At 27.3% G+C, this 21,892-nt stretch overlaps 1 protein-coding gene across 2 annotated transcripts; it reads left to right on the top strand.

Annotated features, from left to right (window-relative positions):
* Positions 1 to 624: 624 nt before the first annotated feature.
* LOC111026745 (plexin-B) lies at positions 625 to 16,881 on the top strand. 2 transcript variants are annotated; one of them, XM_022304877.1, is made up of 24 exons: positions 625 to 925; positions 7,517 to 7,665; positions 7,755 to 8,944; positions 9,021 to 9,197; positions 9,286 to 9,414; positions 9,480 to 9,580; positions 10,088 to 10,220; positions 10,384 to 10,749; positions 10,811 to 11,044; positions 11,132 to 11,389; positions 11,450 to 11,698; positions 11,763 to 12,179; positions 12,254 to 12,550; positions 12,782 to 12,958; positions 13,400 to 13,643; positions 13,855 to 13,997; positions 14,072 to 14,205; positions 14,278 to 14,626; positions 14,698 to 14,851; positions 14,924 to 15,088; positions 15,170 to 15,527; positions 15,647 to 15,859; positions 16,042 to 16,192; positions 16,678 to 16,881. In XM_022304877.1, the coding sequence occupies exons 2-24, from the start codon at positions 7,641 to 7,643 to the stop codon at positions 16,783 to 16,785; spliced, it is 5,772 nt and encodes a 1,923-aa protein (XP_022160569.1). In that variant the 5' UTR covers positions 625 to 925; positions 7,517 to 7,640; the 3' UTR covers positions 16,786 to 16,881. The 2 variants fall into 2 exon arrangements, with proteins under 2 accessions (XP_022160569.1, XP_022160567.1); XM_022304875.1 differs by having other exon boundaries at positions 14,924 to 15,109; positions 16,678 to 16,791.
* Positions 16,882 to 21,892: the final 5,011 nt, after the last annotated feature.

Raw genomic sequence — 21,892 nt, 5'->3', positions numbered from 1 at the left:
AAATGTACAGACTGTTCATTATACGAGTACGCAATGCGAACAACAATCAAAACATAAGGTGGGTGTGTTTTTTTTTATGTAATGAAAATTAAAAATGAACGGTCATTTAAAATTACCATTTGACAGTGGTAATATTATAGTAGGAAGGTAGGTAGATTATTGGAAAAAAAAGTAATAATAGGTATTAGTACCTAAGTATGTAGCTCAAACATGCACTAAAATATCGACGTTCCTGAATTTATAACGATTTATTTAAATAATAATGATAAATACATTTTAGAAATAACGAAGGAAAAAACAAGAAAGCGCTGAAAGCTGAGAAAAAAATTAAACAGTTGCAGGATGGCGAGATAGGTATAATATTGCCACTGACCGCGACCGTGATGGGCAGGAGGAGCCACGGTACGGTGACCGCGCAAAACTGACCGCGTCGGAGGTTCCAAGATGGAAGCCAAACGCTCCCTCCGTGTCTAACAAAATCGAAATTTGTTTGATACAATTGATAATAACATAAATTCTTAACAATATATCAGTCGCACACAACATAATGGCCTGGAAAATGTATTGTTTTTGTGTTTGATTTGCCGTTCGTCACACGGAACGCCGTCCGCCCGCCCGCCCGCCCGCCCGCTATACAACGTCCGCCGCCGCCGCATCAAAACCGCTTTTCCGCTGCCGCCGACGACGGACGGACAACGACGATTTTCGGTGAACGCAGTAGTAACGCACGGCCGTCGCTACATAGGGCAGTTGGCCGAACGCGCGGGGTGCTTGTTGTGGCGGCGATACCGAACCGACGCCGACCCGTTCGCCCGCCGCCGATTTTGCACGTTGGCGACGCAGCCCACTCATCTGGTTCGCACTTGGACGTCGCTGGACACGAGCGACATCGTTATGACCGCCGACCCCGCCACCCCGTATTCAGGTAAGCACACGAACGCCAAAGTACACCTGTGTGGATTCGCACATTGTGTCGAGTGCGTCATAATATGCGTGTCACTCGGCTATACTACAGTGTGTAAATTGACATATTGTTATCATTATTGTTGCTAAAACAACAACCACCGAGCGGTGGCTCGACCGTCGCTCGTCTGACGACACACGACCAACTTGTAACGGGGCAAGTTGCTTGATCGGGCGAATCTTTTTCACTTGTAGATTATGAATTTTATCCTCATCTGCATTTTACCACGTCATGTGTGTCCGAGTGTGTGTGTTGATGTTAATTCTTGTTGTATCTCGGTGGTCGATGAATGGGCCCAATGAGAAGTATTGTAGGAACTATCATCCATAGCTATGATCTACTTTAGTTACTTGTTAGTGCATAGCTCCTATCAAAACACCTAAGCATTTATTATTCATTAGTAACTAGTAAGTCATATAGGTAACTGCTTATGTGTAATTTGAGCAGCATTGCATTCAGGGTCAACAACTCAAAGGAGTAAAAATTATTTTTGTTTTTTATAGTTGTGACTTTAAAAATGTACACTTTTTAAACGTACCTAGTGACTTTGCCATTGTTATTTTAACTCTTAAGTCTTTAACAGAGTATCTTTATTAGTTTGATAAAATATGTACCCGAGGATATATCTACTTAATATAACAACAAACCATTATTAGTAGAATAATAGCTTGGTATATTTTTTGTTACTTACCTATTTTTAATTTTACAACTTTTTAAATATATAAAATATTTTTAAAATACTTCCTAAAATAAATAAAATATGTCAATGTAGAATTTTCATTGGACATTGTTTAAGCTACATCATAAAACTAGGTACCTCAATATTGTACGACTCTGTTACTGAAATAAGATTTTTACTTTTTACCATGAACAATTTTAATTTTATTGGTTACTCATCATTTGCTGTCTTAAGAGATATTTTTAATATCATAATATATATTAGTCAAAGAACCGAAATTAACATTTGAAGAATACTTTATATTGCTTTTTACGGCTTTTTATAAAACACATGTGATGAGGCTGATTTTTTAACATGCACTAGAATCATTACAAACAAGTAATTTTAGGATTATAGATAAATATACCCACTAGTAATCGTATTATTTAAAATATCACCATCAACAGCCATTGAGACGACTCTAATATAACATGATAATTACACAATTTATAAATATTAAAGTTTTAACTTATAAACATTTTTGATTTAACTATAAAATAAATTATAGTTTATACCTACTTTATGATATGAATATATTATGTTTGAACTGTTAATTTAACCTTTTCACGGTTACACGTTTATATGCTCTGCAATTTGTGTATGCTAAATAAAATAAATTCCAATTTTTAATTTTTTTAAATTTAAACTTTGAGATCTACCTATATGATCTAATTATTATGCGGCCAGGGTTTCCTATAAATGATAATATTATAAAATACAATAAATTAATAGTACATCTAGAGTAGTGAATGGTGTGAATGTTTTGGACGTAATAGTAAGCCTGGAGCAGTGAAAAGGTTAAAACTTATTTTATTGATCTATACAAATATTTTCTTTTAGTCGTGGCACATTTAATAAGAACAATATTTACCTCTACAGCTGTATCAGTATTCATAGTTTTTATAATTAATCAGAAGAAAAATAAAAAATAATTTGATAGTACAAATTTTGAATAGCTAGTTATCAGTGTTGGGTAGTAACATAATGAAAGTAATGTATTACAGTAACAGCATTACTTTATTTTGAATTATTTAGTAGGTACCTATGGTGAAATAACAAATAAAAAACTTAAAAATATGTTTATGATGCAAGTATTAAGTATACCTTGAAGTATACCAATCCAATATATTAAATATATATTATGTTTACATTGAACTCATCACAATTCAGTTTTCAATGGTTTAGACATGCCGTAAATTACTAGAACAATTAAATTAAATTTATTATTTAATTAGATTGCTTTAAATAGGTATACTGAACATTTCCTATGAATATGGGATCATATTGAATATAAGCCGTAGACTGTTATTATTAAGTATTTATACATTCTTATTAACTATTATTAATTATAAACTACCGGAGCCATACCTAAATACTATTAACACTTAGTTAGTACTCTAGTAGTGATATAAATGCAGTAAATACTTTTTATTTTTATTTATCATCTATTATTATTATTTTTAATACCATTAAGAATTTAGAACCGACAAAACCTGTTCAATTTTAAAATACTTATTATTCATTACTATATTTAAAATTTACATTAGAATATAACACTTTTCTGGTAGGCACTTAATACTTACTGTTAAATGATAAATAAAATTGAAATATTTATATTGCAGCTTTATAAATTATTATAACCTTTTATTTTGTTATACACCAGGTTGTATATCTTTTTTAAATTATACCTTTTTAGTTTTTAGTATAGGTAATGTATTTCTTGTAACATTATTGCTGGTACTATTTTATTTGAGTAACGAGTATAGTAGCTTTATTATATTTATCTTTAAGCAACTAGTACAGTAACTTAATTACTTTTGAAAAGTAATTTACCAACACTGGTATCTATCAATATTAATATTTTATTAGATAACAAAAAAATATATTATTATTCACATTATTTTCACTATACAAATATCAATAATATAAAAGTACATAATATTTAAAAAAAAAAGTCATGCGGAAGATGTACCTCCTCAATTGACTACCCTTGCACTATATCTAGGTATAACATATGTACCTATCTATGTATGATATAATTACTTGTTGTGTTACTTATTATACTTATTGATGATTGAATAATGTCCAAAGTAAGGTAGTTATTATAGTTTATATATGTTTTAAATTGTTACCTTTAACATGCCTCAATGATGTCTTTTTTGTTAACTATAACCATGTACCTACCATACATAATAAATAATTTTTTTTATAATATACCCTAGCACAGATCTCAAAGTGAAGTAATTCCTCTCTTAATTTGTTAAGGCTGGTCACACTATGTATGTGTTATCTTATATATAGGTATTCTATACACAGGCTGATTTTTCAAGTGTGCTCACCCCAATTTTTCCATTTAATAAGTAGTAACTACATTTATACTAATTCTAATTTTTAGAAATTTTAAGTATATCTAAAGACTGTATTTTTTCAAATATTTGATATTTTTTGTACTATTTGAGTGTCTTGTGGCAATGCAAACTACTATTTTTCGAATGAGAACCTCCTTATTTACATCAAATTATTTAGTGGATGATTGAACATTTTGATACATCTAAATCAAAATTCTAATGAGTAGTTTCTGAGTTATTAGAATGTTCATACTAAAAATTATAATCCTTATAAATGGTTTTATATAATATAAACTATACATATGTATTATTAGATGCAGTAGGTATTTATTAAACTTGGACCATTTTTATTAAAATATTTATTACATTAATAGATCAATAGTAATTAGTAATTACTAACATTTCCAAATCATCTAATCATCCATATCTTTTTAATCATTAGTCATTACCATAGACAAACTATTATCATTAGTACACAAAGTTATAAAACTTAAAAACTACTCCCTCAAATGTTGATCTATATATTTCAAAATTCACTAAAAAAACAGAAGTTTGTATGGCCACAGTACCATAAAGTGCTACAAAAAATCTCAAGTATTCTAAAATATGGTCTTATAATGTATTTAAAAATTACAAAAATCAGACTTTAATAATAACAATAATAATAATTTATTCAACTCAACTTAGGTAAGGTACATAAATACAAATTCATTTAAATTATTACATGAACTGAGCTGATTATCCCGAGTTTGCGATGAGAGGGGAGAACTTCAGGTATTAGTTGTACAAGTACTTAATAAATTATCAACACATTTTTAAAAATTTATGAAAGTGAAAATAGTTCAGTACAAAAATAAATAAAAACAGAAAAGTACTTAAGTAATGATTAACATGAACATAAAGTATCATTGATTGATATTAATAATTATTTCTCTTCAGCATGTATGTTTTTGTACATTTTTAAACAACATCTTATAATTTATTAACTTAATATATTTTGGTTATTTATTCAACATTGCTCTGTATTGATAATAGTTTTGACAAGACGTAGAATTACATTTAGGAACCCTAAGAAACCTTCTTAATTTAGAAATACTTAAGCACTCATTAACTTGGGTCCTGGATACTCAAACAGAAATTAGTTGGATTAACGGAGAGTACTTAAAGAGTTGTTTTATATTAAATAGGTATTCCTAGTATGTCAAAAAGCTGTGAGGTATTCTTCTGTCATATTTAAAAATTGGTGCATGCATAGGTAATTTAAGCATAAATTATAGAGTTAGCAATTACTGAGTATGCTTTAAAAATCACCCTTTATACATATAATATAGGAACGTTCCTCAAAATTATTTAAGTTGATACACAACATTTCTCACTCGATATATATTTTCGAGAAATTTAGTTTACATTTAATATAATACTTAGTTACTGTTATGATGTAGTGTAGATATTTCATAATTTAAATGTAATTCAAGATGTACTTAAATCATATTATCATATGTATATCAGTAATTTTAGCGTATTATTAAATTATTGTCTGAATTTCAATGCTCTAAAAAACTATAAAACTGCTTTTTAAAATAGCTAAATAATACTCCTAAAAATATCTCTTGACCACAATAATTCCATTTCTCCTTAAAATGAGACACTGAATTTCTCAATTACTTAAAGATTTTTTTTCAAAAGAACACGTGATGAGAATTAATTGGCCAGATAGGCGTACAAATTTAGCAATTTTAACTTCAGCTCATGAAAATCTCTATGTTGCAGATGTCATTATAATCATAAAAAGGTAGTTTTACATTAAAAATGCTCTAAAAATGGCTACCGTGCAGACATATAGTTGCCTTTAAAAATGTAATAATTATAAAAAAAATACTGACGTTTAAATATAAATATGAATTTTTTTTATAAATACATTACAAATAATTTTTTTAGTTGTAGGTAGATAGTAGTTACCTATATTAATTAATTATTATTTATAAAATATAGGTGCATTATAGAAATGGTTTTTAACAAATTGGCTTTTACTTTAATAATATGTGCATATTTATAATTTTTTTTTTCTTAAATAGGTACCTAAAAAAAATAACAATTTTTTTAGTTACCTAATTCTTCTAAAATTATGTAAATTATTTTTAAACTTGTTAAAATTATGCATAAAAATCATATACGTATAATAAATGTCAGCAATTTAACAAAAGTAATAAACTAAGATACCTAGGTAAATAATAAATATGGATATTATTTATTTTGAGCAATAACATAATATTTTATAGGGTCTTAAATTATAGACCGACACATTTTGACATCTAACGTGCCAACGCTACCCACTACCCAGAAATAAACTCAGAATACCATTGAAAAAAAAGCTTTGAACCAGTTGTCTCAAACATGTCAAGAATAGAAACTTATTTCTTCTAACATATTGAAAATAAAAATAAATAATTACTAAACAAAAAATCAATATGTACACCATTGTAATATCTGTACTCATTATTATTAAATACAGTTATATTATAATAATTATCTATGATCAATAGAGGGAATAAAATATGTTGTCTTCATATTTTGTTTTTATTTTAAATTTAGAATTAATATGACCTAAAAAATTGTGTTTCGCCCTTAAACCTTTGACATATAAATATATGGCCCTTTGGTAATTTGAGTTTGAGACCACTGGTCTAAACATAGGTATAAATAATTAAATTTAGGTTTACAAAAGGTGGTAGACTGCAGTCTTGATACATTGGCTGTTGGTAGATTAAATACTATTTGAAAGCATGATATCCTTTAAAATTGATAAAATTGTACATAGCAATAATTGTTATCATCTCGGTTATTACTTGTCTTATATTATATATATATTTGACGTATAAATATAAAAAACAATAAAAACAAATTAAAATTAAAATAAATTAAAATAGGTGCATTAAAAAAGTACTTCAATACAAATGGCTTTAATTATTAAACTATTTCTACTGTAAATTCAATAATGGTCTTATAATTGTCATGATAATTTAGGGCACTAAATTATAGTAACTTCTAGTTAAAGAAATCTTTTAGGATATATTCAAATGATTATGATTATTTTCATATGCTAGTTTGTGTTAAAATGTATTAAAATTTTGAATTCATGTCTTTAGACAATATTCTACATTACACTCTAATGTAGACAGTGGCAGTTATCCTCAAAATGTGTTCCTAAGTAAGGAAAATTCTGATAACCCACCTACTTAAAAATTATGGGTGTATTCAGTTGAAAATTTAAAAATCATCCCCATGTTATCTACTAAGTAGTAAAAAATACATCACCAATATTTTATTAAAGGGTGGGTCACATATATTTCCAATATTTTTTATTAATTTTAGATGATAATTTGTCTAATAATTTTGAAATAAATTGTCTGGTATTTAATAGTAGAAAAAATGTAATTTATAAATAATTTTTATTATCTAATGGAAATATTTTTTTATTTGTTTCAGAATGTATAGATACAAACCATATGGATCGTCTGCAAATAGATAAATGAATGCTCTCAATTTAGGACCATGTTTACAAACATAACATTTATATTGTTGATTTCATGAAAATGCCGATATCATTTAAATGGATTGGAAATTTATTACTGTGGGTAAGTAACAAATAAATTGTTTGAATACAGCTTTGGTATTGTAAGTACCTATATTTACTAATAAATGTATTGTAATTGTGTTATCTTAGGAAAATTGGTGATGCCGAGTTCCAAACTATGTTTTGTGTTGGTGTTATTGCTAATAACTACAACATTAAAATGCAGTTCAGCAATGTCAGTTATAGCTAAATACCCACAGAATACACAGTCAGAATGTTTTTCAAACCATCTACTTCACATGGCTGTAGACAAGAGTTTAGGGGGTCGAGTTTACATTGGTGCAGTAAACAAATTAATACAACTAGAAGGGTCTAATTTAACTGTGGAAACATGTGCCAATACTGGTCCACTCTCAGATAGTCCGCAATGTCCAGCAAGTGGTTGTCCAGTATCTCCACCCGTTGAAACATCACTTACTGACAACTATAACAAAATTCTAATCATCGACTTAGAATCTCGAATGTTAATAGTATGTGGTTCTATTTTTCAAGGTGCTTGTAACAAGTATAAAATGTCAAATGTGTCATTACCAGCACAATTTATTCCTATGAGTATAGCTGCCAATACAGAACAAGCTTCAACATATGCTTTCATTGGACCAGAACATTATAATAATTGGGGTTATTCAAATGTATTGTATGTTGGAACGACTTTTACTAACAATGGAGATTATAGACATGCTGTACCAGCAATTTCAAGTCGTAGCCTGTATAATTTAAATTTAGCAGAAACTTCATTTTTAAAACAATCTTCACTTAACATCAATGTAAATTATCGTGATCGTTTCCTTGTTAAATACATATATGGATTCAACTCGAGTGATTATGCATATTTTGTTGTTGTTCAAAAACATTCACCTTTGCCGGGACAGGAAGAATTAGGATATGTTACCAGATTAGCCCGAGTTTGTATAGATGATGCCAATTATGATAGTTATACTGAAGTTACATTACAATGTATGGTAAAAGAGACGTCAAACTCCGATGATTTGGTGAATTATAAACTTGCTCAAGACCTAAAGCTAAGTAATGCTGGCGAAGACTTAGCAGCTAGTCTTGGTATTGATACTGATGACCAAGTTTTAGTCGGATCTTTTTCACCAAGTCAAGGCATTACTAATGAACCAACTCCAAAATCAGCTATTTGTGCATTTAGTATGCAATACATTGAATCTAAGTTTAATGAAAACATTCATATGTGTTTTAATGGTACAATCAAATATCGTAATATGCCATATGTTTCTGGACTAATATTGCAAGGAAATTGTCCTACTGCAGGAGTGAGTACTCTATATAAAAATGAATTCAACTTTATATTCAATATATTATGTTCCTTATTTTTTTTTTTTTTTTTAGTCTACTGGAAATATTTTAAACTTTTGTGAAATTGGTTTAAAAATATCGGGAACAGAACCAATAACTACACAAGCTGCAATCAATTTTCCTGATCACCTTATTACCTCAATAACACTAGCAACAACCGAAAGAAATACCATTATTTTTTTGGGAACTTCAACTGGAATTCTAAAAAAGGTAGAGTCAAATTATTTTTATTTAAAAATTAATTATAAAAGTTAGGTATATACAAATTAATTTTTTTCTTATTATTTATGACTAAAAGGTGTTATTATCATCTGCAACTCATGCTGTAAATTATGAAGAATTGATCTTGGACAATGGAAATGCCATATTACCAGATACATCACTTACTACTAATGGAGAACATTTATATGTGTTAACACGGAGCAATGTAAGTTTTAATTAAAAAATGTTAACAAGTTAAACAGAAGTATAATTCTTATTGTTGTTTTTAAGGTATTGAAAGTAAGAGTAGAGCATTGTTACAGTTTTACTAATTGTTCTTCATGTTTGGAAGCAAATGATCCTTACTGTGGTTGGTGTTCACTTGAAAGAAGGTATAGTTATGGTTTTTTTTTAAAAAAAAGTTTTATTATTCAAATTTGTGGTTTGAGAACATAACGTTGTTCAAGAAAATTGTATAAATAATGTCCGTAATATGATGAAAAATGTATAGTTTAATACATAAAAGAAAACATAATGTTCATTATTAAAATACTATTTAAAAAACCTAAAAAATTGTTTGTACAATACAATTTATTATCTTGAACATGTTTTTATGCGTATTTTTTTATGTATGTATATTGTATTATATCTATTATACTATACAGTATTTACTAATGAAAAATTATGTGTTTTAAAAATTTAAAATTTCTTACACAATCAATTGCAGTCGTTCATTCATTTTACAATTATAATTATAATTTATTATATCTTCGAAAAAAAATTACTTAATTACTTGTATCCATGTATAATATAATAAATATGTATGCATGTACAATAATAGTATTATTAACCCTAAATAATTAAATTAATTATTTATATTTTATGAATTCAACTATTAGGTGTACTGTTAGAAGTACTTGTCAAAAAGCAAGCCACAGTTCACCACGATGGCTATCTCTTGGTACTGGTCAACAATGTATTGATTTCGAACAAATAAACCCTGATCGAATTCCAATTCACCAAATGTCAAAGGTAATTATCTGTTCAAAATTAATAAATTGTAATATATTTAATAACTTTATATTAATATAAAAAATGTGTTATATTTTTATTTATTTTAAATAATAATATAAATATAGTTTAGGACGGAATGTATTGTTTATTTATTTTATTTTATGTATTATTATTATTCCAGTTACAACTTGCAATCAAAACATTACCAGAATTGCCTGCCGGTGCTAAATATCGTTGTGTTTTTGGCAAAAGTGATCCATTAGATGCAGTTGTTACACAATTTGGACTACAGTGCTCAACTCCTTCAATTCAATCACGCCCAAAAATTCCAAAAAACCAAGATCATATATATGTATCTTTGTCAGTGAGGTCTTCTGAAACCAATAAAGACTTTGTAAGCAGAAATTTTGCATACTATGATTGTTCAGCTCATACCAGATGTATGGAGTGTGTTAAATCCCAATGGGCCTGTAATTGGTGTGTCTACGAAAATAAATGTACAAATAATATATCCAGTTGTCAGCGTATTATTATCAGTGGTGAAAATGTAAGTTAAAATCATCAACATTTTATTTTTTTTTACTAATTCCCAACATTGTTTGTCTTAGAACCCAACTCGTCTTAAAAACCACGGTGCAATGTTTTGCCCACGGTTCGTCCAACCAGCTCAAAAAATTTTACTACCTAATGGTGTTCCTAAAGAAATAGTTTTACAAGTAGAAAATTTACCTAACCCTCAAGTTGGACATACAGGTTTTCAATGTATAATTAATATTGAAGGAGCCAAACTAATGGTTCCTGCGAGGGTAGAAGAAAAGTATATCGTCTGTGATAAAACTACTGTAAATTTATATTTTTTTTTATGATAAGAAAATGTATTCTGATTTGATATGAAACTAATCATATGTTTATTTTATGTTATAATTCAGTATTCATATGAAACTAATTCTGGAGAATATGATGCAATGGTCAGTATGGTTTGGAACAGAAACCATCATGTTGATACAATAAATGTGACATTATATAAATGTGACATTCTTGGATCTCATAGAGAACACCCTGACTGTTCATTATGTGTTACACGAAATCGCAAATATCACTGTACTTGGTGCTTAAGTACTTGTGTGTATTCAGAAACCTGCTCAGAAACATCTAGCAATGAATGTCCAAAACCGAGAATAGATATGGTATTAAAAATTGTACAAATTTAATTTTGTTATGTGTAAAAATGTTATATTATTTTTTAGATAAAACCTCTTAGCGGACCAATTGAAGGCGGTACTATGGTCACTATTGAAGGAAGTAATTTAGGTCTAAATAGAGAAGATGTTTGGGGAAAAATCCATATAGGTGGTATTTTGTGTCATTTAGTTGATTATGAAGTATCTGTTAAGATAGTTTGTAAGACTGGACCATCAAATGTTGAAAAGTTTGCTTCTATTGTGGTCGGAAATAATGCTGGTCTGACTGAATCATCTGTACATTTCAATTATAAGGTATAATAGTTGATACATATAATTTATATTAATTAGTTAAATACTTATTGTGTATGTTTTACAGAGTGTTAAGCTTGATAAAGTGACCCCTAGTATGGGACCCCAGAGTGGTGGCACACTTTTAGCCATTAGTGGACATAATTTAAACATTGGAAGCTCGGTGACTGCATTCCTCGATAATTTTCCATGTACTGTCAATACAACTCATGCTTCCAGCACAAGGCTCACTTGCGTGACTTCGGCTGCAAATAGACCCCTGACTGTAAATTCAATGCATTTAATCATTGATGGTTCCAATAGGACATTGGCCAAACCTTTTACCTACCGAAGTGATCCAACCGTTGCTGAAATTAAACCACTAATTAGCTTTTTGTCTGGAGGAAGAATGATAACAGTTCATGGCACAAATTTTGACATTATCCAAAAGCCAGAAATGGTTATTTATGTTGATTCTGACTTCATACATCCCATTAATAAAACTGTGAGTGTATTTTTTAAGTTATATGAATATACTGAAGGAAAATACTTATTAAAGTGTAAATATATTTATTACAGGAATGTATAGTTCTTAATTCAGCTCAAATGGAATGCCCATCCCCTTCTGCTAACGGCCAATTCTTAAAAAATATTAAAAGTTATCGGAAGCGAAGGAGACACACTACCAATGGAAAATACTTAGATTCTTATTTGACTTTGAAAATTGGTTTTATTATGGACAATGTTGCTGCTGTAAAAGATTTAGAAAAACATTTAAAAGTCTTACAGTCTCAAATTGTATATGTGCAAGATCCAAAATATTTCCAATTCTCAAATACTATTAAGTCATATAAAGGCGATACATTAGTTATAGAGGTTAGTATACTTATTACAGAAATAATATCATTCATATAATGGTTTAATAATATACATATTTATTTTCTTCTTTTCCTTTTAATTATTCTTGCTTGAGTATTTCAGCGTCTATACCAAATCATCTATACAATTGAATTATCTGTTATTTTTTGTTTCTTATCTTTTTTATAACATCTTAATCCACGCAGTTTTATGCAAATATGTTTATAATTTGTTATCATTTATAATAAGGGTGAAAACTTGAATTTGGCTTGTGATGAATCTGATGTCAATGTAACTATTGGAATGGAAGTGTGCAATGTTACTTCATTGGCTAATACGCAATTAGTTTGTATTCCCCCTCAATATCAACCACAATCTATTGATGATTTTGGTTCACCTACCAAAACAGGATTACCTTTAGTTGTGGTGAGTTTAATCTTAATGTAATAATCTGGGTTCAGAATCCTCATTTATAAGCAAAATATCATACTACAATAAAAATTGTTCATAATGACATTCGAGGGACTCAGAAAAATGGGTTATAAGAACCAATAGTCATAACTACTGATAAAATTTAACATATAAAACTTATCTATCCATTTACTTCAAGGTGATATCACCTGATATGTCACTACAACTGGTGTCATTATAAACAATTTCTACTGTTATTAAGAAACTTTGTGTTGACAAATAATTTAAAACACTATATTGTAAATACATATCTAATCCTAAATGTTTAATTTATGTAAAATTTTGATTGATATACATACATAAACATAAATAAATAATTGTTAATATTAAACTGTGTAGCCTTAATTATTTTAAGTAAAATATGTATTAATCAATTTGTATGCTTTATATATTTAGGTTCGTGTGGGTAAAAAACTAAGATTCAATGTGGGATACTTGCAATATGATGTATTATCAACATATTCATTTTCACCTGAGGCAATTGCTGGTGCCGTAACAAGCGCCTTATGTATAATTATAATTTTTTTCATTATATTATTTTTATACCGAAGAAAATCCACACAAGCTGAAAGAGAGTATAAACGTATTCAAATTCAAATGGATACATTAGAAAGCAATGTCCGGTCCGAGTGTAAACAAGGTTCATATTTCTTTATTTTGTTTTAATTTTACATTTAAAAATATTTTAAAAAAAATTAACATTTAAAAATATTTATTTATGCATCTGGGAACATAACTATATATTAATTGTGATTGATTCATTAATACTATTAATCATAATAATTTAAATGGTTTTAATCTAAACAAATATGTTTTATTTGTTACTATTATATTATTTTTATGGGTTTTAGCTTTCGCTGAGTTACAAACCGATATGACTGACTTGACTGCAGATTTAGAATCTTCTGGTATACCTACATTAGATCACAATGAATATATTTTAAAAGTATTTTTCCCTGGAGTTCGAGATCATCCCATTTTAAATGAATCAAAGGTTAGAAATGAAAATATACAACATAAAAAAATGTATTTTATTATTTATTAATGTATGTTGTATAATTATTATAGGTTGTTATTGCTGGATCAACAACAAATTATGATGCAGCTATGATGCAATTTGAGCAGCTAATAAATAATAAACATTTTGTTTTATCATTCATTGATACTCTTGAATCTCAAAAAACTTTTAGCATTCGGGACAAGTGAGTATTTTATACGTCTTATTTTAACTACATATTTTTGTGTTTTACTTAACTTAAATTTTTAATTTTTAGAGTCAATGTTGCTTCTTTGCTTATGGTTGTTTTAATGAACAAAATGGAATATGCGACTGATGTTTTAAGGAGCTTATTACTTAGACTGATTGATAAATCTGTTATGTCAAAGCATCCACATCTAATGCTACGTAGAACCGAATCTGTTGTTGAAAAAATGTTAACCAATTGGATGGCACTCAACATGTATAAGTACCTTAAAGATTATGCAGGGTCTTCTCTGTTTTTACTTTATAAAGCCATTAAACATCAAGTGGAAAAAGGCCCAGTAGATGCATTGACATATGATGCTAGATACAGTTTATCTGAAGACCGTTTACTTCGAGAACAAATAGATCATCGTGTTGTTGTGAGTAAAACTTAAACAAATAATAATTATTTTTAAAATTACTGAATAAACTATGTACTTCTACATTTCAGAATTTATATGTTATGCAAGATGAATTAGATGATAAAGTGCAATGTAAAGTCCTAGATTGTGATACCATTAGTCAAGTTAAATCTAAAATTCTTGACGCTGTTTATAAAAATACAGCATTTTCCCTAAGACCATCTGTTTATGGTGTTGATTTAGGTGAGAATAATTTAAATTTGATATGTTTACTTACTGTTTTATTATTGATACTATCCTAAATTATTTATAAAGAATGGCGCCATGGTCGGGGAGGTCACCTTACGCTTCAAGATTATGATGTTACTACCAAAAACTTGTGTGGATGGAAAAAGTTAAACACTCTTGCACATTATGGTGTAAAAGAAACAGCAGTAATGACTCTTATTCCACGCCAACATGACACATACAATAAATCTTGTATGCAATCGTGCCATAATTGTAATTAATTAGATATAGTTGTTTATAATTTTGAAATATATTAAAATAATTATTATTTAGGTACATCTGGATATTATTCTGGTGCCATTATATCAACAACTAATGGAGGCATTGAGACTGGTTCTAGTTCTAATGGCACTGTCTATCATTTTGTTAGATCTAATGATACACAGCAACAATATCATACAAATAAAATGCCTGAAAGAACCCATAAGGCGATTCCGGAAATATTTTTAACTAGATTATTGTCAACAAAAGGAACAATACAGAAATTTGTTGATGACTTTTTCTCAACAATTTTAGCAGCCAATGAAACTCTTCCGCCCGCTGTTAAGTGGTTGTTTGATTTGTTTGATGAAGCTGCAAAAAAATACAATATTATTGATCCAGAAGTTGTTCATTCTTGGAAGTCCAACAGGTAATAACAACCTTTTAACTGTAATTGTTTTTGAAACAATTTATAATCTTTGTTTTAAAGCAATGTGAACCTATTTTAATTTAATTTTCATTATTGTTTTGTAAATGTTTAATTTACAGTCTTCCATTGAGGTTTTGGGTGAATTTCATCAAAAACCCAGATTTCATATTTGATATTGACAAAACTCCTACTGTAGACTCTTGTTTGTCAGTTATCGCTCAAACATTTATGGATTCATGTTCAACTTCTGATCATAGATTAGGCAAAGATTCACCATCAAATAAACTTCTGTTTGCAAAAGATATCCCACAGTACAGAGAGACTGTATTAAGGTACTAATTATTTAAAATATTATACTATGTACATACAATTGTTTATAATTTATGCTTATAATATTATTGTTTGTGTATTATATATTATGTCATTAAATATAGGATATGATACTATTACTAAAAAATAAATATTATAACTTATTTAAAATTAACATTAAATGTTATTATTATTTTGTATTCAGATTTTATAGTGACATTCAAAAATTACCTCAAATAACTGATCAAGAACTAAGCACAACTATGCAACAGTTATCTGTTTCACATTTTGGCCAATTCCACATAGTTTCTGCTTTGAAAGAACTGTATATTTATGCTTCTAAATATAATGATGCAGTAAGTTTTCATTCAAAATATATTAATAATTGCTTCATTTAAAACTTTTATAATCATGAAATTTGATAGGTTTTCGGGTGTAATAATTTAACATTTAACTTTTTATTTTGTAATCAATGTCATATGTTAAATAAGGAATGAATTATTTACATATGAATATTACGTACCAACTAATTTTAATATATTAAAAATAAAAGTACATCATTATACACAAAATTGTTTTTCAGTATTGATAATTTAATTTCAACTTATGTATATAGATTATAGGTGTCAATTTCTATGTCCAATATTTCTTTATAATTAGTGTCGTTTTAGATAATACAGACTGCATGTATATTTCTTCAACACCAATTCTAAACATACTATTCAAATAAATTAAATATTGAATTGAATACTGTATTATTTACATTAATTTACTATTTTTATGAAAAAAGTATAAACTATAACTATTATGTATGTTTTTAATTTATTATATTATTATCTAGATTTTGGATTCATTAGAAATGGATCCTTATTGTCAAAAGATTAATCTCAGTCATAAGTTAAATAAGGTGGCTGGGACACTTGAAGGTGATGAAGCGGCCATATGCTGACAGTAGACTGATTATTTACTTGCGACTCTATCCTGTGATAAAGATGTTTTAATGTGTACAGATTACGTAGAAATTATATTGACTTTTTAATAATATTTATATACATTATACATATATTATATATAGACACATAATGTTTTTAATATTACTTGCTATCTTAGGAAAACTTAAGTTTACGATTGACCACCAAAATCTATACGACTTAATATTTGTTAGGTTGTTAAATTAATATTGTAGTTATTTTATTGTTGAGCTGATCAAAACAATTTTATTTCACTATAACACTAAAGACCGGCCTTGGCTTATGTACATTTTTGAATTTTTATCCTGAAAAATTAAATAACACTACTTCTTTTTTAATATTCCCTTATTTTTATTGTGAATTTTACTTGTGTATTATTATTTTTTTCAAAAACATACAATTAAAAGCAATATATTTTATTTAATATAATCATTGTTATTAAAATATTTCTAATAAATGTTATACAATATATAAGACTTAAATCAACTTAATTTTTCTCATACAATTTGAGGTAATACATGTTTTTTTTTTTTAATTTGTAACTTATTACATTTTTCCAAACAATTTTATTTTATCATTAAATATGAATTTTGCTTTTGTAATCTTAATTCTTTCTCTTACATTTTGATTTAATAGAAAACAAATTGTAAATAAGGGAAGTACAAATTGGTATACATATTGTTGTTATTACAACTAATATTACTTTTTTTCTTTAATTTAACACTGAGATAATTTTTGTTTCTTACTTTTGTACTACTAATTTAAACTAAATAATAATTTAATGATAAAGTTAAAATATGTTTTTGCGTGGTCAAATAGAATTTACATGAAATTTTAATAAGTTTTTTTTCTGATTCCGTCCTGATAAACATGTTTAAAATATGTGAAAACAGTGCAAAAACATTTAACTAAAAGATTATATTCTAAAAGAAATTTTGTTATTAAACACATCGAATCATAATGAACATTTTGTCTTTGCTGTCTATAAGTGAATTTTTACATTTTATTAACGTAAATGTATAATTTTTAAGTTACTACTTATTTTTTTTTTTGATTAAAATTTGTTTAAGTTAAGTATATGTATAAATATTTTTTTTTTTTTTTGAATTACTATCAATGTTTAGACGGTTGTGTTAAATAAGTTCAGTTCCCATTCAATGCAGATTGTTCTGCTTGTGTTGCTTCAATTCATGTATGTTGACAAAATCCGGCTTTTTTATATTTGTTTCCCAATAATTTTACATTGCATTTATAATTGTATAATATTTTTTTTAGATAACTACTTAATTTATTTAATGTATTTGTGGTCTGATTATTGTACACTGATGGTACCATTTCATATTTCCTGTCACATTGCTGTCGATTAGTAATCAATAATGTGTGTACAATATTTTAACAGTTTCACAATAATTATATTTCAGTGATAGAATATTATACATTTCTTATATTGCTTGATGACATATTGTTAAAAAAGTATTCTTAGTATTTTTCATTATTTATTTTTTATTTTAATATTTTCTTTAACTATAACCATTGCAGTTAAACTGGACTTTTAAAATATTGTACACCTAATTATCTTAGTTATATTAAAATCTCTTAGATCTCACTAACTTATGTCTATTCAATTATGTGTCCATATGAACAAATTGTATTGTTGCATTTATCTGTACTTGTATACTTAATAATCTAGCATTTTAATGACTTCAAGCGTATAAAATCAAAACAATTCTCTATTTCATTAGTGTAAAGTGTATAAATATTATTTTAAGATTTAGTATAAATGTTAAAATGAATTACATATATTAATATATATATATATATATATATATATACTTATATATATATAATAAAATATTATACTATTATAATGTGTTCAAAACGTTTTTAGGAAAGTATTTTACACAAAAAAAAAAAAAAATGCAAATTAAACATTGATCTAAATTTATTTATTATTAGTATTTTTATAATTATTGTTGTATTTTGGTATAATAGACAATAAGTAAACTTTGTCATACCAAATCCATAATTGTCTGTAAAATAATCTTTACCAATTTTTAACAAGCTGTATAATATTATAAACCCTACATATTCTAATATCAAATATTGTTTAAAATAAATTAAATACAATAGTGCACTGATTTCTATAGAAATATCACAGCACATATTTATGTATATTGTATGTAAATACAATTTACTTACATCACAAACTCAGCATCATAACTTGAAGGGGAAAAAATAGTTTTCTAAATAATGTTCCGAAAAAGTTTAAGTTGATTAATAATATATTACGTTCATAAACATTTTAGATTATGTTGTATTGTTGAACAGTTGTGTGCTATGGAGTATTCAATACTTGACTGGATTATAGTTTAGCCATTTCATCTTTGTGGGAATTTATTTATATTAAACTCATACTTAAGGCATATTATACACAAGTATACAATATTCATCATAATGACAGTCAATAAAATGTAATTATTCATAGCACACAGTTATATTGTAATCACTCCACAATACTAATTATTAATGAATCTAAGACAAATATTGATTTTTTTCTACACACTTATAAATTATTGTACTAATGTATAATGTATAATGTTAATTATGTACATAAAGCAATTATGTTGAGTCATTTTTCTAAAGTGTATTGTTGATCCCATAACTAATATCATCTATGCATAATTATATATTATATGTTTGATCTAAATTTTAAAAGGTATATTCCCTCTAATACTGTTCCATACAATAATATTATTAATTTTGGTATTCATTTATTCGGTGGTAATCAACTTATGAAATTAATTGATAGATATTTTTTCTTGTAACATTCAACTGTATTTAATATTTATCTAGACTGATAATGGAGCAATACCATATTAAATGTGTTTAGTCATCATCACTGTTTAAACTAGATTAATCCACATTTGTTTTATTCATAAAAATGAATTGCTACATTGTCTTAGTGTATGTAAGATAATATAAATATAAATGAAGTGCCAAATTTAAAATATTCAATAAATATTATTCATATATATTTCATATAAAAACTTATTTTAAAATCATTGGCTCACTGAAAATTGTGAAAGATATAAATAAACTGGGTTTTCTTACTAATCAGAGCAACAAAATATTCATATTATACCCAAAATAATTTATAAACCCTCTTTGGGGGTTACATTTATAATCACTAAACATTTTATGAATCAATAGTGAGGTAATGGTGCTTTAATCATGATCTAGTTTCCCACATTTGGTCCATAAAAGTAATCAGTTTTTATATGCAGCTCAGCACTAATATTTAAATATTAGTGTATTCGGGCCTAATATCATGCATCAGTGTGTTGGGTAAATAACATTTGACAAGTTATTAAATAAAATTGGTGAGTCACAAATAAAGTTACCTGTTTAAATATTAAACAAGGCTTAAAAAAGTATCTATTAAGCAACAAAACAGAAAAAACAACAATATAACTAAATTAAAAAAATAAAATACAAGTGAAGCTCATTACTAGTTTACTTGGTTCCTTTGTCCATTAACCTTACTTAAATATTTGAAATTTTTTTTAAAATTCTATACTTACCTACCATGTATTTAGTTATGTTTTATCAGGAAGTATATAGTGAACATGACCATCATAATATATAATATAATATAATGAAAGAAATAACATAAGACATTCAACATAAACAGCCAATACAACCCATTTATTTAAATAATGTACACAAATTTAAAATATAAAACAAATACCCAATGATTCATTGTAATTTATTGTTCAACAATTAAGTGCTTTCCCTGGGCATTGGATCTTCTGGATCATTTCTACATGGCACAGTTACATTTTCATGATGAGGATTTGCTTTGTCCGAAATAAAATTATTTTTTTAAATACAATATTAATAAGAATATATAAGATATATTTAATACTATCCAATATCTAGGTGTTTTGATGTATATTATTCTCAGGAAGTGTCTGATGGGTCATCTAGGTCATCGGATACTGCTTTGCCTGAGACAAGCATAAATAAATAGTTTATTAGAATATATGTATTTTAGTAGACACCTTATGTAAAATTGTATGTACATATCTGAAGCTTTAATATAAAACTAATGAGTGTTCTAATAACAAATTAAAAACTTAATAATTGATACAACTATTATACTATACCTACCATATTATATTAGCTATTAGCTAACATTAGAGCCATTTTTGAACAATTGATAATTTATATACTTACCAATGAAAAATTTTCTTATGCCCATGTCTCAAAATTTAACAAACAAGATTTATAATTTATTCACAAACGAAAAAGTCACGTTATCGTAATTAAAAACAAATAAACATGAAAATGGAATATATTGGTCTGGATTGTGTCTGGATTACAGTGAAACCACAATGATTGCCGTGTATCTATAAACACTCATTATGACTGCGGTATCGCTTGTGGTTGTCTTAAAGTTGAACAGCACAAAATCATCGTGCACCGAGCATTCAATGCTCACAAATTATTTATAATATACATTTATATCATAATGTTTTATTAAAACAATATTTAGGAAAAAACTTTAGCTCGCAGGAGTGGCAGCTGCCCACCATGCCCCCCTCTGTGCTCTATGGGTACATTGGAAGACTGATATGTTTTCCATGACCAATTTTAGCATAGTATTCACCATAGTGAAATCATTGACAACACCAAAAAAATTCACTACGTGAGTTGCAAAATTGTCTACGTGCATTATATTTTTCTAGTCAATGCTTTTCTGATAAAACACGTGAAGAATGTGGAAATAAACACTTATACGCTTTGGGGGCTTAATTCTGAAAGGCCATTGAAAACTATCAATGCACAACAATTTACATTCAGTGGGATAAATTAATCATAGTACTTTAAGAAGAAAGTCAACAGTTATAATATTATCAACAGCAGTAGTGCAAATACAAGGACCTAATGGACGGCCGGCCTAAGCTATGTCGTGCATTATTACTTAACATTGATTCAGAATCACACTTTATCACTAAAGCTTTAGCAAGTAGATTAGGTTTTATACCATAACATCAACCAATGATAATTGATGGTATATCAAAT

The sequence above is a fragment of the Myzus persicae genome, unplaced genomic scaffold (assembly GCF_001856785.1).
Source record: "Myzus persicae strain clone G006 unplaced genomic scaffold, MPER_G0061.0, whole genome shotgun sequence".
NCBI classification, from domain to species: Eukaryota; Metazoa; Arthropoda; class Insecta; order Hemiptera; family Aphididae; genus Myzus; species Myzus persicae.
Note: the sequence above shows the minus strand (reverse complement) of the source record. Positions and strands in the feature narration are given on the sequence as shown.

Bases quoted from the DNA above. Each gene is read 5' to 3' on its own strand.
- LOC111026745 (XM_022304875.1), top strand. From the start codon at position 7,641: ATGGATTGGAAATTTATTACTGTGG. The intron at 7,666-7,754 runs GTAAGTAACAAA...GTGTTATCTTAG, and splicing joins TTGGAAATTTATTACTGTGG to GAAAATTGGTGATGCCGAGT. The intron at 10,750-10,810 runs GTAAGTTAAAAT...TGTTTGTCTTAG, and splicing joins TTATTATCAGTGGTGAAAAT to AACCCAACTCGTCTTAAAAA.